Source organism: Somniosus microcephalus, chromosome 3 (genome assembly GCF_052327205.1).
Source record: "Somniosus microcephalus isolate GS21.2 chromosome 3, FLI_Smic_1.0, whole genome shotgun sequence".
Taxonomy (NCBI): Eukaryota; Metazoa; Chordata; class Chondrichthyes; order Squaliformes; family Somniosidae; genus Somniosus; species Somniosus microcephalus.
In genome coordinates this window covers 321,862,251-321,875,790 of record NC_140989.1, presented here as the reverse complement: position 1 = coordinate 321,875,790, position 13,540 = coordinate 321,862,251, and the positions used below count along the sequence as shown (strand labels likewise).

The window sequence follows — 13,540 nt, the reverse complement described above, 5'->3', positions numbered from 1 at the left end:
AACTTTAAAAAGATAAAATAAAAATTAAATTTTTATTATTTTAAAAATCATTGAATTTGTAAATGTTATTCAGAGGGATTGACACTCCACACTTTTAAAATTAGTTTTTTAGGGCCAGAGAGATTGTTCAGTAATTATGACTTAATACGCCATTAAAAACTCAGTTACACTTCATTCAACAAGGTTTAACATTTTCAATGGTTTTTACAGTAATAGTACGTAAAAAGTTGAAGTTCATGTCAATTCACTGATTGTGTTGATTGCATCTGCGAAGACTGCAACAGCGCACCCTGTGGAGGAGCAGGGTATCACTGACAGCAACTTCTGGATATCCGCGTTTAACTGCGCATGTGCGGACACCAGAAGTTGCTGTCAATTTTACACAGGAATGACGGCGAGCGCTGAGTTTCGCCGTCATTTACAACCGCAAATTCTGGGCCAATGTGTATACTGACCAGCAGCATGTTAAGGAGCTTAGAGAACAAGGTGCTTTTTTTCCTGATTTTTGTTTTGTTGCAATTCTCCCCTCCTCCCCAGCATCATTCTCCATCCAGCTGGGTGGGTGGGTGATAGGAGCACCAGCCTCTGACAAAACTGTTCGGTAAGAGACAGAGAGCTCGTGTAACTTGGGCAATTTTTAAAGTTAGGTAGAGTTGCATAGGATCTACAGCACAGAAACAAGCCATTTGGCCCAACTGGAGCCTGTGTTTACGCTCCACAAGAGCCTCCTCCCACCCCCCTTCATCTAACCCTATCAGCATATCCTTCTATTCCTTTCTCCCTCATGTGCTTATCTAGCTTCCCCTTAAATGCATCTATGCAATTTTTTATTTCAGCAATTGGGATAATCCTGACTAATATTAGGAACTCATCTGTGGGGAGTTTGGCTCCTGTTATATAATGATGATTGCTGTGCTATTTGGTCTTTGTGTAAAGATGGAACAGGTTAAACAATTTTTCTTTACTGACTGCATCATTGTTCATCTAGTTTCAGTTTATATTTTCTCCCCTTTAATTTTTCCCATGCTTCTTTATATTGTGCAGCATTCCCGGGCTGGAAGGATAGGCTAGCAGCCTGCTCCCAGGTCCCTGCCTGTGATTGGCGGCATGGAGGTGTGTGAATCAGACTGAACATTTCTTCCCACTCCTCTCCAACCCCCCTCACCCTCCTCATTGGGATGTAACTATGCAGAAGATTGTGTGCAATGAAATTGTAAACCTACTTTTCATAATGCACAGCACTCAAAGTCTTTCCCCAATGTAAGGTGTTATCTGTAGTGTATGTACCTTTAAGAGGGAACTACTTTTACAGCTCCTGTATACTGTAGTACCGGCAGTGACCACACCTGTATATAAGCCTTGAGCATGCCTCTGTACCCCCAGTCTTGAGACTACCCTACTCCAGTAAATACCTGTTGATTGTTAAGTTACAGCATCCGTGTGGTTATTGAAAAACATCATACTTTCTGAATCACGGATCTAACATTATCTTTTGGATCTTTTAAAATCACCTTACTCTAAAACTTTGGCTCTCATATCGTAGGCCACTTTCTTGGGTGAGGGTCAACTTCCCATACCTGCGAGGGTGTTTATCTTTGCCGTGAGATCTAGGTAAGCTATTGGTAACATACAGGAAACTTTCTGGTATCCGGCACTGACGGGACTGAGCTGGTGCCGTACCATCAAAACTGTCGTAGAAACCAGCGCTAATGTTAAAACATACAGAACTTCTGAGCTCCGTGTGAATCAACAAACCCTGTTGCTTAGCAATAGCTTCAAAACACTCGGCCGCAGCTTAAAAGCGTCTCTGTAGCTAAGCAACAGCTTCAGCTAGACCTTGCAGAGCCTGACTGGAAAGAAAAAGCAACGAGAAGTAAAAAAACTTATAGGAAACGGCTCCTGAATTTTGCTGGTAGATAGAGCTTTCCGGACATTTAACCTCTGGTTAAACGAAAGTTTCCTGTACCAGGGAAACGAACTGCAAACTCTTTGTTAATTATTATTCGCTACTGGACTATCGTATGCCTCCAAAAGTTCTCACTTCAGTGATTGAAAGCAGTAACCTGCTCACCGATGCTCAGTTTGGGTTCTGCCAGTGCCATTCGGGTTTCAGACCTCATTACAGCCTTGGTCCAAACATGGACACGACCTGAATCCTAGAGGTGAAGTGAGAGTAACTGCCCTTGATATCAAGGCAGCATTCGGCCAAGTGGGGCCAAAGGAGCCCCAGTAAAACTGACGTCAATGGGGATCAGAGGGAAAACTCTCCAGTGGCTGGAGTCATACCTGACACAAAGGAAGATGGTTGTGTTTGCTAGAGGTCAATCATCACAGCCCCAGGACATCGCTGCAGGAGTTCCTCAAGGCAGTGTCCTAGGCCCAACCATCTTCAGCTGTTTTCTCAATGAACGTCCCTTCATCAGAAGGTCAAAATAAATAAAATAGGATCATGAATTTAACTGAACAAATTGTGCAATCTGTGTTTGTTCCAAGTTAGCTTGGCTCATCCACTGAAGCATACAGTTTGGAAACTAGTTGAAACAGACCTTGCAACTTTTGTATCAAATAAGCTTGGTACAGAGATCTGAACTACTGTCAGTTTTTTAACTGCTTGGGTACAGTGACTGGATTTAAAAAGATAGCCACCAACTAAAAGAAAACAGAAATGCATAGTTTGTGTCACAGTCGGGAAGGCTCGTGATAATGTATATTTTAAACCTACTCTTCATGGTATTGTTTCATTATAGGATGTTGGCCAATATCTTGGTGGACCCAGTTAAACCGGGAGACTTTAACCAGGCTATGATGGAGCTGGGCGCTACTGTCTGTACTCCAAAAGCTCCACTTTGTTCAGAGTGCCCTGTTCAGGCCCACTGTAGAGCTTACCAACAGGTAGGTTTTGAACACTAGATGAAAGAGATAATGGGACTGACTATGGTGGATAAACCATGCACTAATAATTAACTATTGTACAAGTAACTGAGGAAAAGACCTGCTGAATAATGGTTTATTTCATCAGTTGGTTGACTGTGTCATTCATGAGCACTTGTGGGCACGAGTGAGTGATCCAGGATTTGTGCAGTGCAAGTCATGATTTCCATCCCCAGCAAGCATGCCTCTGGACTGAGCACTGCTGACCTGCCCCCGAGGAAAATCCTATCACCACATTTTTTTCAATGGCAACTCGCAACACGCTCCCAGTATTTCCACACCCTCTGAACCTCCCACCACAATGTACCCACGTGCGGCCATCCTGGTGCTGCCATAGCCTACGTTCACCCTCCCACCAATGCCTCACCTAGCATTCCCCCTCCTGGTGCACCTTTACCTCAGCAGACCCTAATACTGCCATACCTTGATACCCTCTCCTATCCTATCAGACCCTGTTACTGCATTCTAGGTACGACTGGCCCTTCCAGTGTTCCTACATTCTGAAACACTTCCCAATGCAAACCAAATCCCCATGATCCCAGCTTCCAAACCTTAGGAGCACCCTCCTAAAACTACCAAGCCTCATAGACGGACCCCCCCCTCCACCCCCCAACCCCATCACCAACTTCCCATTACTCCTACCACTACCTCCTACCTACCCGAAACATCTTCCTACTGTATCCCTTTGTATCCAGGGCATTAAAACATTCAAGCGATAAAATTACCCAAGCAGTTAAACTGACTGTTAATAGCCACTAGGTGTGCCATGGTTATATGTCACATGTTGTATGAAGTGAGCTTCTCATAGGGTTAAGGAATATTGGGGTAGCGTAAAGGGAGCTTTACTCTGCATCTTCTCACTGCTAGACATTATCTTGGAGCTCTTGAGGTTGCTGCTGGACGAAAAGTGAAAAAGGTTTCGATTCTCTGACATTGACATCCTTTGACCTTTTTGGGTTTGCTCAGTTTAGTCATCCATGTGAAAATAAAGCCTGGAGACTTTAAGCTGGTTAAAAGCCCTCAGAGCAAACTGCTTTTTTTTTTTTTTACTGTGCAGTGGGGGTGGAGGGGGGTGGGAGAAAGAGACTGACTGTACAGTGTACTGTAGGTAATGCCTTGTGTCTCAATCTTTGGGCATAGTTATGTTTCCTACATTACAACAGTGACAACACTTCAGAAGTACTTCATTGGCTGTAAAGCACTTTGGGACAACCTGAGGCTGTGAAAGGCGCTATTTAAATGCAAGTCTTTCTTTTTATAGTTGAAGTACAAAGAATTGGTGTGTGTGCCCTTTCAGGTTATGAAGGAGCAGGAAACCATCTCAAAGAGACTTCTGGGTAATACCACGTCAAAGCTCTCCTCCACTCCGGACATCGAAGAGTGTGGTAAGAATCATCAATAAATACTGCACAACCTTGTGTACGGTTCACCTTGTATTACCAAGGCTACGTGGGGTGATGCATTTCATTAAAACATTTTAACACCAGGAACATATTGTTCATGTAAGAAGTAATTTATAATTTTGTGTGGTTTTTTTTTTTAAGATTCATTCCTTTTTTAAATTCTCTTCTGAGCCAAACACTAGGAGGTGCCTGAGAAAGGCTGGAAGAACTCGCCCTTTGATTTAAAATTCTCTTTTATTTTTTTCCTACTCTCCTGAGAAGAAAATGCTGTTTTTTTGCCCAGAACCATTTGATGAATTGTAGAAAATTCTCCCCACTGATCCCTCCACATTGTTATTCTCTGAGACCTGCAGCATTTGCACACAACCTTCAAATCTCTGGGAGCAGGGATGGCAGGAATCCAGCCCAGACTGATCGAATTAAAGCCTTTCAGAAACAGCTCGCTATTACTCGATCCAAACCCTGACAATGTGGCTGACCTTGACCCCTTATCCAGTAAGTTTCAGAGGCAGAACCTGTCAATGTCCCACATTGTTTTACGATGGGCCATCTGAATACCCAATAAAGTATTATTAATATTTCTATCTGATGTTACAGGTCGTGCAGGAAGCTGCTCTTTGTGTTTACCTGACAAAGAATCCTGGGATAGTAGTCTCGGAGTAATGAATTTCCCAAGGAAACCTACAAAGAAGCCACCACGAACAGAGCGAACACTGACATGTGTGGCGAGGCGGAAGAGGGACACTGGTGACACAGAAGAATACTTCCTAGTTCAGAGACCCAACTTTGGTACCTACTGGCAACTGAAAACAATTTGGGGGGAGAGAGGGGAGAGAAATTGTAATGCTATTGTGTTTGCTTTCCACCTCCTTGAGAGTTATAGCAACAGTAGTAAAAGATGGAAATGACTTCAGGCTTACATGTCTCTGGAGTCAATGCCCTCGCTTTTGCTTATGGGAAAATATTCTACTGAATCTGTGAGAGCGCCAAGAGCAAAGTCACAGATTTCACAATGTGTTTAGCTAAACTCAAATGAATGCCTATTTAAGGGGGCATAGCTCTACAGATAAAATACTTATCCAACTCCCTTTTGAAAGCCGTGATTGAATCTGCCTCCACCACCCTTTCAGGCAGTGCATTCCAGATCATAACCACTCGTTGCGTAAAAAAGATTTTTCTTACGTTTGCCAATCACCTTAAATTTGTGTCCTCTGGTTCTCGACCCTCCTGCCTACTTAAAGTCACCTCTCTATCTACTCTGTCCAGACCCCTCATGATTTTGAACACCTCTATCAAAAATCCTATCAATCTTCTCTGCTCCAAGGAGAACTACCCCAGCTTCTCCAGTCTATCAACGTAACTGTAATTCCTGGAAAGTCCCTCATTCCTGGAATCATTCTCGTAAATTTTTTCTGCATCCTTCCTAAAATGCGGTGCTCAGAATTGGACACAATACTCCAGTTGGGGCCGAACCTGCGTTTTATACAGGTTCATCATAATTTCCACGCTTTTGTACTCTATACCTCTATTTATGAAGCCCAGGATCCTGTAAACTTTTTTAACTGCTTTCTCAATTTGTCCTGCCAAACTGAAGGTGGCAGGGCAGGTTGAGAAAGCAGTTAAAAAAGCTTACGGATCCTGGGCTTCATAAATAGAGGTATAGATTTGTGCACACATACCCCCAGGTCTCTGTTCGTACACCCACTTCAGAATTGTACCATTTAGTTTATATGTCCTCTCCTTATTCTTTCTACCAAAATGTATCACTTCACACTTTTCTGTGTTAAATTTCATCTGCCATGTGTCCGCCCATTTTACCAGCCTGTCTATGTCTTCCTGAAGTCTATCACTCTCCTCCTCACTGTTCACTATACTTCCAAGTTTTGTGTCATCCGCAAATTTTGAAATTGTGCCCTGTATACCCACGTCCAAGTCATTAATACATATCAAGAAAAGCAGTGGTCCTAGAACTGACCCCTGGGGAACACCACTGTGTACCTTCCTCCAGTCCGATAAACAACCGTTCAGCTCTACTCTCTGTTTCCTATCAAAGAACTCAATCAAGTTAGTTAAACACAATTTGCCTTTAACAAATCCGTGCTGGCTTTCCTTAATTAATCCACACTTGTCCAAGTGACTGTTAATTTTATCCCTGATTACTGTTTCTAAAAGCTTCCTCACTATCGAGGTCAAACTAACTGGCCTGTAGTTGCTGGGTTTATTTTTACACCCTATTTTGAACAATGGTGTAACATTTGCAATTCTCCAGTCCTCTGGCACCACCCCTGTACCTGAGGAGGATTGGAATATTATGGCCAGTACCTCCACGATTTCCTCCTTCAATTCCCTCAGCATCCTAGGATGTACCCCATCTGCTCCTGGTGATTTATCTACTTTAAGTACAGCCAGCTTTTCTAATACCTCCTCTTTATCAATTTTTATCCTATCAAGCATCTTCACTACCTCCTCCTTTACTATGTCTGTGGCAGCATCCTCTTTCTTGATGAAGACAGATGCAAAGTACTCGTTTCGTACCTTAGCCATACCCTCTGCCTCCATGCATAGGTCTCCTTTTTGGTCCCTACTTGGCCCCACCCCTCCTCTTTCTACCCTTTTACTATTTATATGCCTATAGAAGATCTGTTCTCATCCCACTGAAATTTGCCTTCCCCAGTTAAACATTTTGGCCTAGAAATTCGGTGGGCTGCGCCACCAGTTAGCGCCTAAAGAGGGCACTCAGTGGCTTTAGCGCCACTGGCCGCGCCTCCAGCGAAATTTAGCGGGGCGCTAATGGCGGCGTTAGCCTGTAGCGCTGCGCCGCCACCGATGACATCATCGGTGTGCGCAGCGCCTCGCTACTGCCCCGAACGCGATATTGAGTCACGCCCCCCCCTGTAGCACCGGTCGCAAATCGCGACCGGTTCAGGGGGGCCTACCTGTGGCGGTAGTGCCGCAAATTAAAGGGGAGGTGCGGGGCGACCATTTTTTTCGGTGGCCGCCTGCCAGCACCTCCTCGCGCCGCCCTCCCCGGCCTCCTGATCTCCCCCTGGGCAGTGCCAGCTGTGTCCCGAGAGCCCGGCACCTCTCCTCGGTGCCGGACTCGTTTGCCGGCACTCGCGATCAGAGATCGCGCTGGTGCAGGCCCCTCCCCTTTAAGAAGGGGAGGAAGGCCTGCAGTACCACAGCGTGCCGTGCCGCTGCGATATTCAGTTTCAGCGCCTCAAGACGGACGCGGGGCGCCTCGAGCAGCGCCCCGCTTCCGTTTGGGGCGCTCAAACTGAATGTTTGGGGCGCCACCGAATTTCTAGGCCTTTTACTCTAGATTGCTCCTTATCCTTTTCCATAGCTAATCTAAACCTTATGATACTATGATCACAGTTCCCTAAATGTCCACCTACTGACACTTGCTCCACTTGACCTACCTCATTCCCCAGGACCAGATCCAGCAATGCCTCCTCCCTCGTCAGGCCAGAAACATACTGACCAAGAAAGCTCTCCTGAACACACTCCAGAAATTCTTCCCCTTCTCTGCCCTTAACACTATTACGATCCCAGTCTATATTAGGATAATTGAAGACCCCCATTATTACTACTCTATACAGGAAACTTTCTGGTATCCGGCACTGATGGGACCGAGTTGGTGCCGTCCCATCAAAACTGCCGTATAAACCAGCGCTAATGTTAAAACATATGGAGCTTCTCAGCTCCGTATGAAACAACAAACCCTGTTGCTTAGCAACAGCTTCAAAACAGTCGGCCACAGCTTAAAAGCATCTCTGTAGCTAAGCAACAGCTTCAGATAGACGCTTGGGAGCCACGACTGGGGGAAAAAAAAAGCAACGAGAAGTAAAAAATACTTATAGGAAACGGCTCCTGAATTTTGCCGGTAGATAGAGCTTTCCGGACATTTAACCTCCGGTTAAACGAAAGTTTCCTGTAGTTCTTGCACCTCTCTGTAATTTCTCTGCAAATCTGCACCTCCATATCTTTCCCACTATTTGGTGGTCTATAGAATGCACCTAGTAGTGTAATGGCACCTCTATTATTTCTTAACTCTAGCCATATAGATTCTGTCCTTGACCCCTCCAGGACATCCTCCCTCTCCAGCACTGTAACACTCTCCTTAACCAATACTGTCACACCACCTCCTATCTTTCCTGAACACTTTATAACCAGGAATATTTAATACCCAATCTGCCCTTTTTTGAGCCAGGTCTCAGTTATTGCCACAACATCATATTCCCATGTGGCTTTTTGTGCCTGCAGCTCACTTACCTTGTTTAATACGCTTCGTGCGTTCACATACATACACTGTAAACCCATCTTAGACCATCCTGTATTCTCTCTTAGTTTGACCCCACTTAATACCTTACTATTTCTTACTTCAGTGCTCTCTGCCTCTTCCAATCTTTTGAGCATTTTATTTCCCCTTTCTAATGTTACATACTGGTGCCTATCCTCCTGCCAAATTAGTTTAAACCCTCCCCAACAGCACTAGCAAACTTCCCCGCGAGGATATTGGTTCTAGCCCTGTTGAGGTGCAACCCATCCGGCCTGTACAGGTCCCACCTCCCCCAGAACTGGTCCCAATGCCGCAGGAATCTAAAGCCCTCTCTCCTGCACTATCTCTCCAGACACGCATTCATCTGCGCTATCCTCCTATTTCTATACTCCATAGCGTGTAACACCGGGAGTAATCCGGAAATGACTACCTTTGAGGTCCTGCTTTTTAATCTCTTTCCTAGCTCCCTGAAATCTGCCTACAGGACCTCATCTCTCTTCTACCTATGTCATTGGTACCGATATGGACCATGACCTCTGGCTGTTCACCCCCCCCCTCAGAATGTTCTGCAGCCGCTCGGTGACATGTTACCAATGATGATGTGGGTAATCTTGTGAGGTTGTGGTTTCCCTACGTTGCAACAGTGACTGCAATTCATTCTTTTCTTCTTTTCTCTCTCTTTTTTCTTTTTCATTTTCTTTTCATTCTGCAAGTTTCACAGAAACTGGAGCTATGAAGCCATTCATTCATTGTGGTGTATCCTTCTGATTGTCAGGACTGTTGGCTGGGATGTGGGAGTTCCCCAGCATTCTATTGGAGGCCGAGTTGACGGAAAAGAAGCAGAATCGCCTGATTTTAGATCGGCTTACAGAATTAATGGGGAGTTCAGTTACAGAGGCCAATTTACAGCGCTTGGGGGAGGTGAGTTTGGAAGCGCCGTTGACTGAAAATGGAAATCGTGTTCGATGTTCAGGAGCCCAGAATTGGATTAAAGCCATCAAAGTAAAGCAAGTGTCATGGCAGTAATAATGTTAAGCCTCTAGCTGTCTTTAGTATGATTTGTAAATTTGATTGAATGGTATAATATAGCGTTTACTGTGTTCTGCTGACATTGACTAACCAATGCACCAACCGTGTAAGGCCAGTATAGGTTACCCATTTTATTTTTCTGTTTTTTTTTTAGGTAGTACATATCTTTTCTCACATTCACCAGACCTACCATGTGTACGGTAATTCGCTTGGTGACACAACCGCCGATACTGTGAAACAGGAGGAGACAGAACGTCCTTCCTTCCGCTGGGTAACCGAGGCTGAGTTTCATCAATCGGCTCTGTCTACAGCCATGAAGAAGGTAAAAGCTCTGGATATGTTTAGCTGTTAGCTGTGGAATCTGCTGAATCGCATGAGTGAAGAAACAAAACAAGAGGGTCAGGGCTCTGCAGTTATGAACACTATCGGTCTCCAGGCTGATGCCTTAAGAGCTCCTTAGTGATGATTTGCCACATCTGAGCAGCTCCTTTCAGATTTACTGTGGCTGGTCTTCACCTGTGAGGAGATTATATTTTTCTTGGGTTAAAAGGAGCTTTAATGACTATTTTGAATGATCTAAATGGGGAAAGTACTTTATACTGAAAACACTCTTTCCTTTCCCCCCTCCACTGTTATCCTTACAGGGCAATCTGTCAACTTTGTACAATAAATGTGGACTCTCAAAGTCTTCAATATTAAGATTGAAGGCCCAGATTTAAGATGATTGGCAAAAGAACCAGAGGTGACATGAGGAAAAACTTTTTTACACAAAGTGGTTAGGATTTGAAATGATAGGGTGATGGATAGATTCCATTGTAGCCTTCGAAAGGGAATTGGATAAATACTTGAAGGAGACAAAATTGCAGGCATAAGGGGAAAGAGGGACTAATTGTGATTGCTCTTCAAAAGAGCCGGTGCAGATTCGATGGGCCGAATGGCCTCCTTCTGTGTTGTACTATTCTAGTAACAGGAGTAGGCCATTGAGCCCCTCAAAACTGTTCCGCCATTCAATGAGATCATGGCTGATCTGTGACCTAACTCCACATATCTGCCTTTGGCCCATATCCCTTAATACCTTTGGTTAACAAAAAGCTATCAATCTCCAATTTAAAATTAACAATTGATCTAGCACCAATTGCTGTTTCTGGAACAGAGTTCCAAACTTCTACCACCCTTTGTGTGTAGAAGTGTTTCCTAATTTCGCTCCTGTAAGGCCTGGCTCTAATTTTTAGACTATGCCCCCTAGTCCCAGAATCCCCAACCAGCGGAAATAGTTTCTCTTGATCTACCGTATCTGTTCCCCTTAATATCTTGAAAACTTCGATCAGATCACCCCTTAACCTTCTAAGTTCTAGGGAATACAACCCTAATTTGTGTAATCTCTCCTCATAACTTAACCCTTGAAGTCCGGGTATCATTCTGGTAAACCTACGCTGCACTCCCTCCGAGGCCAATATATCCTTCCTAAGGTGTGGTGCCCAGAACTGCTCACAGTACTCCAGGTGTGGTCTAACCAGGGCTTTGTATAGCTGCAGCATAACTTCTACCCCCTTGTATTCTAGTCCTCCAGATATAAAGTCCAGCATTCCATTAGCCTTTTTGATTATTTTCTGTACCTGTTCATGACATTTTAATGATCTATGCACCTGGACCCCCCAAGTCTCTTTGGACCTCCACTGTTTTTAGCTTTTCACCATTTAGAAAGTACCCTGTTCTATCCTTTTTAGGTCCAAAGTGGATGACCTCACATTTGCCTACATTGAAATTCATTTGCCACAATTTTGCCCATTCACTTAATCTGTCAATATCCCTTTAAATTTTATGCCTTCATCTACACTGCCTACAATGCCACCTGTCTTTGTGTCATTGGCAAGTTTGGATGTGACTTTCTATCCCATCATCTAAGTTGTTAATAAATACTGTGAATAGTTGAGGCCCCAACACAGATCCCTGTGGGACACCGCTAGTCACATCCTGCCAATTTGAGTACCTACCCATTATCACTACTGCCTGTCTCCTGCCGCTCAGCCAATTTCCTAACCACGTCAATAATTTGCCCTCAAGTGGGCTTCTACCTTGGTCAACAGTCTCTTATGTGGGAATTTCTATGATTCAAAGCAGCATTGAGATTTTATGATTCAAAGCAGCATTGAGTAGAGGAATTAGGGTTTGGAACTAAGTAAGGAGGGAGTTAAAAATGGTCAGTATAGGCCCTGTACGTGAACCTGAACAGGGTCGTCTAACTGGGCTGCGTTTTCTTTCTCAATTCATGCTTGCTAATATTCTAAATTTTGTTACTAAGATGGTGATGTTAAGGTTTCAGCTTTTTATAATTGTGGGCACATCCATCACATGGCTCCACTAGGAATAAATGGAGCTCCTCCTATTACCTCTGTAATCTGCCTGCACCATGCACCTCATCCTACTGAGAGGGTAGGCTGGAGGCCCATCGGTACCTCTACCACTGATGTTCTACAACCTAGTATAAGAGTGGCCCTCCAATTTTCACTTGTGTTTTGGCATGATTGAGAGGAGCAGCGAGCTGTTTGAAGAGTTGTGGGCTTGATCCCACATCCTCCTACTCCGTGGGATAACAAGTTGGAGCTCTGACACAGTTGCCTCCTAAGGGTGAGTGATTTATATGTTGGGATCAGAGCTCACAGTTCAATGTTTTAACTTTTTTTTTCATCATACTTTCAGGTATTCCAATTGTTTAAACACTCGAGTATGAATGAGAAGCTGTTTGACAAGGTAAGGTAGTTGTTGTAGTTTATTTTTGGAATTTCCTACTTTTTTCCCCCCATGTTATTTTCTACACCCTCTCATTTTAGTGTGTTGTGATATTATGTTTAGACACAAAGATTCAGCAGTCCTTCCTGGTACATTATTTTGCATTGCCATCAAAAGGTATGGACAAGAGCTTGCTCCATGCCTGAGTTTGTCAAGTAAATAGCTGAACCATGCGGTCCAGGAAAGTTCCTAGTTTGACGTCTGGTTTGTGCTGAGCTAGATGGTCTTGGCTAGGTGACTTTAAGGAGGCAACAATTGCCCTTAGTACTCCAAATTAGGTGAAGGAAAATTGGCCAAGACTACAGCTCCCGGTTGCTTTCTGTGAATGTTGGGTGAAGACAGGATTGGATTTGATTGTGATTTCCTCTGTAATCAAATAACCGATTGATATGAGGCTTGTACATGAATAATGGCCACTTGTTTGTTCATAAAACCACTAATTAGAATTTCCACTTAAAACTAATATTGTACAATTTGCATCTTAATCCCTCTGCAGGGTGACAAGCGAAAGCGTGGCTCTGAAAAAAATGGGGAAGAGCGAAAAGGAAGAAAACATAAAGCTCCAAAAGACAGTGGGGGGAGACAGCTCTCAATGGACAGTTTCTTCAGACCTGCTGTGAAGGAACCCCTGTAGGCAGGAGAGAGCAGTCGGACAATACTTCACCTTTCACCTTCAGACATCAAGCTCAGTCCAGGACAAGACAACCTAGATAGCTGGCTGGTGAGGAATCCCATTGAATGCAAATAAAGGCCAGTCATTTCTTTCAAAGGTGGACAAGAATAAATGCTCTGTTCATGTTACAAGAAGCCAATTCACACGAAGCTAATAACATGCTGTGTTACTTTCCACCTTAGAGCAACATTTGTGAGTTGGTGAGGTGCAAGTGTGTACAGTCCCAAAAGGGTTCACACCACTAATAGCAATCCAATAGCACAGGGTTGTGTTGCCTGCTCCAGGTGTCAGCTGTTTATGTTACAGATCACATCTAATAATCAGTTTTAGACAGTGAATACCTGGCTCTGCCTTGTACTGCGTACTCTGCCTTGCAAGGTGGCGTTTTAAAATGTTTTTATATAAAATAAACTGACAGTTGTTTCCGAGTAA

At 44.0% G+C, this 13,540-nt stretch overlaps 1 protein-coding gene across 5 annotated transcripts in view; it reads left to right on the top strand.

The window, feature by feature from the left end:
* Window positions 1-13,540, top strand: part of mutyh (mutY DNA glycosylase) — a 21,916-nt gene extending 8,376 nt beyond the window's left edge. For 3 of the 5 annotated variants that reach the window (XM_085983052.1, XM_085983053.1, XM_085983055.1), the window contains 8 exons: window positions 2,748-2,892; window positions 4,229-4,316; window positions 4,680-4,829; window positions 4,932-5,123; window positions 9,392-9,537; window positions 9,800-9,967; window positions 12,346-12,396; window positions 12,932-13,540. In XM_085983052.1, coding sequence (XP_085839178.1) covers window positions 2,748-2,892; window positions 4,229-4,316; window positions 4,680-4,829; window positions 4,932-5,123; window positions 9,392-9,537; window positions 9,800-9,967; window positions 12,346-12,396; window positions 12,932-13,069 — 1,078 coding nt within the window. In that variant the 3' untranslated portion in view covers window positions 13,070-13,540. The remainder of the gene's footprint in view (window positions 1-2,747; window positions 2,893-4,228; window positions 4,317-4,679; window positions 4,830-4,931; window positions 5,124-9,391; window positions 9,538-9,799; window positions 9,968-12,345; window positions 12,397-12,931) is intronic. The other 2 variants (XM_085983054.1, XM_085983056.1) reach the window with 1 other exon arrangement.